Source organism: Brassica oleracea, chromosome C7, assembly GCF_000695525.1.
Source record: "Brassica oleracea var. oleracea cultivar TO1000 chromosome C7, BOL, whole genome shotgun sequence".
Taxonomy (NCBI): Eukaryota; Viridiplantae; Streptophyta; class Magnoliopsida; order Brassicales; family Brassicaceae; genus Brassica; species Brassica oleracea.
This window is the reverse complement of record NC_027754.1, coordinates 11,301,449-11,305,637: the sequence shown is the minus strand read 5'-3', so window position 1 is coordinate 11,305,637 and position 4,189 is coordinate 11,301,449. Positions and strand designations below refer to the sequence as shown.

The following is a 4,189-nucleotide window of genomic DNA, read 5'->3' as shown; positions in this document are numbered from 1 at the left end:
AAGCAACCCCAAATTACCAAAATACCCTTGGACGACTAGAAACCCTATTTATGTTATTTCTAAGCCATTGTTGATGGCTACATGCTATCTAAGCTTTATTTTATTCATAGTTCTAGATTAGCAGAGAAGGGAGGAACTCCTTCAGAGTCCTCTTGGAACTCCATTGTTTGGTTTTATTTATATTTTATGTTATTCATCTATTCATCGATGATTTCTATGACAAACATCATGCATGAGTAGATCCACCTGCTAGGTTTAGGAATTTCTAGGGTTTTGAATGAACTTCTGAATTATATGATTGTTAGGATATCTAAAGATCTGTACGTCAGGATGGCTTGTAATACTAGGATCTAGAGTAGTTGGAAAACCACGAGAGTGTGACTAATTGCTTGAACCTATAATCATAAGACAATTGAGAGGCACAAGAGTGCAATCAATTAACGGAACCCGAATCCTGCTGGATTAGATACCTAGGCGCATACGAGGGTTGGTCTAGGAATCTAGTTGAACATAATCGATCAGATCGATAACACTTGCCTAAGGCAGTGTCGACCGACGCTTATACCATAGCATCGATCGACACTCAATCCGTAGCATCGATCGACGCTCATATCATAGTATCGATCGACGCTCGATCTGTGTTAGCATGCGAGAACTGAAACACTTAACTTAGTCAATAGATTAGACTCACAGCGAGAGATGGTTGTCTTTTGCATTAGACATCGAGTTCTAGAATCAATCCTTAGCATCTATAGTTTAGAGTTCTAATAACCTGAATGAAACCCTAAGTCTAGTAACCATCCTTCCATCAAACAACTCTTTGCCAAGCTGAAAAATAGTCTTGTTCACCTTGTTTACTGTTTACAGCTTTGCTATCTATATTTACTGCTTCATAAACTATTAGCCTAGCTTAATCGTATAACTATTAGATCTAATTGGTTCCGTAGCTCCCTGTGAATTTGATCCCAAAGTACTACAATTCGGCCTCTTATTTGAGAGAGTATAAATCACTCCTTAACTAGGGTAAATTGGGTGATATCAGACAGCATACTCAGGCTTGCGCATACCCATTCCTGCTTTATCTTTCATACCCGTATTGATTTTGTCGACGTGCCACTGTGGTTGTGCCACTTTTTGCAAGAGTTGGCCTGGATCAGAGGTCTCTGGAGACATGATCCAGCTTGTATGCCCCTTTAAGTATAATGATTTCCCCTCTTGTCTTTATAGTCAAAACAAATTTATTTTACGCTTTGTCCGGAGAGGTTAAGCATACGTAGGAGAAGAAAATCATAATGCTTAAATAGTATATAGTTGTATGGTAGAAATCATGGTCCGGAGACCATATTTAAAAATAATAAGCTTTGAGATGCAGCGCGTTCCAGCAGTTGGGTTGTATTTTACCTTTGCTATCTTGCAGCCTGTAGGCGTCTGCTCTCTGCACCTCAATGATCTTATAGGGACCTTCCCACCCGGGGCTGAGTTTTCACGTTGTTTTTTCAGCTCGTCGTAGAACCCAATCCCCTTGCTGGAAGGTCCTGGTTCTTGTTGTACGTCTTGGCGACGTCTTGCTGGTAGGACCAGTTTCTTAGACGAGCAGCCTCTCTTTTTTCGTCGAGTAGATCGAGGCTTAGCGTCAACAGTTCATTTTTTTCCTCATGGGAGGTAGTCCCTGAGACCGTTGTTCTCACATGCATCTCTGTAGGTACAATGGCCTCAGAGCCGTAGACTAGCGAGTAGGGGGTTTCCCCTGTTGCTTTTTTGGGAGTGGTCCGGTAGGCCCAGAGGACTCCATGTAGTTCTTCTGCCCACTTCCCGTGAGAGCCCTCCAGTCGCTTTTTAAGCATGTTGACCATGGTTTTGTTTGTGGGCTCGGCTTGTCCGTTAGACTGGGGGTGTCGGGGTGTGGCGAAAGTTAGTTTTATGCCCCAGTCCTTGCAGAACTCCTTGAAGTTGTGGCTCGTGAACTGGGGTCCGTTGTTGGTGACGATATCATAGGGGACCCCAAAGCAAGTGATTACGTAGATTCACAAGAATTTGCGGATCTGGAGATCTGTTATGCGGCTGAGCGCTTCTACTTCTACCAACTTGGAGAAGTAATCAGTGCCTATGAGAAGGTAACCCTTTGGGGTGCCCCGGCGCCATAGGTGCCCCGACGCCATAGGGAACTTCTCTACTATATCCATGCCCTACTTTCTGAAGTGCCATGGTGAGCTTATGGACTTGAGGTTCTCCGGGTGAAGCCTGGAGACTGGAGCGTGCTTTTGACATTGGTCGCAGTATTTGGCTCGCCTGTCGGCGTCGGCGGCCATCGTGGGCCAATAGTATCATGCCCTTATGGCTTGGAGCACAAGGCTCCTACCGCTAGAGTGGGATCCACAGTCTCCTTCGTGTAGTTCTACAACGATTCTAGCGTCTTCTCGAGGTGTGACACACCTTAAGTACGGGCCTGATAAGGATCTTCGGTACAACTTCTCCTGGGAGATACAATACCTTGCTGCTTGTTTCTTGATTTTTCTGGCCTCGTGAAAGATGTTTTCTCCTGAACTTCCGGATGCATAAGTATCTGATTGTATCCGGAGAACGCGTCCATGAAGCTCATCAGCTGATGCCCCGCCATACCAACGACCAGCTTGTCGATATAAGGTATGGTGAAGGGGTCCTTTGGATAGGATTTGTTGAGGTCCGTGAAGTCTATGCATACTCTCCACTTCCCGTTCCTTTTATTGAGTACGACAACGTTGGCTAGCCATTCCGGATATTGGACCTCGCGAATGAATCCTGCGCTGAGCAAGCTTTTGCCTTCATCGTTGATGATTGCGTCCCTTTCGGGAGTGAACTTTCTCCTCTTCTGTCGGACGGGTTGATGTAGGGGATCCACCTGCAGCTTGTGCATGATGATCTCTGGGTCGATCCCAGGCATATCTGCGTGGGACCAAGCGAAGCAATCGGAGTTAGACCTGAGGAAGTCTATTAATCTTCTCCTTAGTCCTTCGGTCAGCTTGGAGACGATCTTGAGATGTCGGGTCTGATCCCCTTCAGTTAGCGGTACATCATCCATCTCCTCTACCTCCGGATCTTTGGTGTGATGAGTCAGAGGCTTGCTCTGTAATTGCTATAAGACCTTGGTCTTCCCCTTCAGGGTAGTCTGATAGCAGGAGTGATAATGCTCATGGTCTCCTTTTATTTCCCTTATGCCCCATGGTGTAGGGAATTTTATCACCTGGTGAAGGGTTAAAGGGACGGCTCCCATGCCGTGAATCCAGGGTCGTCCCAAGATCATGTTGTAAGACGACTCGCAGTCGACAACCAGGAACATGGTTGACATATTGATCCCTTCGGCATATACTGGGAGGGTCACTTCCCCGGCGGTCTGCTTGACTTCTCCACTGAACCCTATGAGTGGGGTTATCCTCTGAGTTAAGGCGCCTTCAGCCAGTCCCAGGTCTTTGAAGGCGGCCTGGAAGATGATGTTGCCGGAGCTGCCATTGTCTATCATGATCCTTTTCACCAGGCAGTTCGCTACAGTGAGAGATATGACCAGAGCGTCGTGATGTTGGGTGAGAACCTTTTCCTGCTCCTTGGCCGTGAAGCTTATTTCGTTTGTGCCCACGAGCAGGCGTTTACGCTTGGCTGCCTCTAGGCCATGCTTGGTGTTCGAAGTACTTTTCTTCGTGGCTGCATGGCTTATGCCGATGATCTCCGAACCGCCTGATATGACATGTATCATCGGTCTTGTCTAGGTGGCGAGACAGGGGTAGCTTCAGTGGGCTTCCCCGCCATAACCTTGCTTAAATGGCTCTTGGCCTTCTCAGAAAGGAACTCCCTGAGGTGTCCTTTCTTAAGCAATTAATTAACTTCGATCTTTAGTGCGACGCAGTCCTCCGTTTTGTGACCATGGTCCCGATGGAAATCGCACCAGAGACCAGGGTTCCTAAGAGAATCGGGTGCTTTCATCTTCTGAGGCCACTTGACCTGTTGGCCCATCTGCCTCTAAACGCTAACCAGCTCCGGCTTGGAAATGGAGAGGTGAGAGACGTCTAGCCACGTGGACACAACCATCCCCTCAGCCTTCTCGATCGGCCGGTTTTGATACCTGCCCCGGTTTCGATTCCCGGAATCCCTGGCTGGTCGTTGAAAGGATCTCTCATCTCGCTCGGTTCGATCCGATTTGATCGTCTTGGAATCTTGT

The 4,189-nt window shown here is 47.1% G+C and overlaps 1 protein-coding gene across 1 annotated transcript; it reads right to left on the bottom strand.

Annotated features, from left to right (window-relative positions):
* Window positions 1-2,434: 2,434 nt before the first annotated feature.
* On the bottom strand, window positions 2,435-3,727 carry LOC106302580. Its single transcript, XM_013739056.1, has 2 exons — window positions 3,122-3,727; window positions 2,435-2,878 (listed from the first exon to the last, which is right to left on the bottom strand). The coding sequence occupies exons 1-2, from the start codon at window positions 3,725-3,727 to the stop codon at window positions 2,435-2,437; spliced, it is 1,050 nt and encodes a 349-aa protein (XP_013594510.1).
* Between the last annotated feature and the right edge of the window lie 462 nt (window positions 3,728-4,189).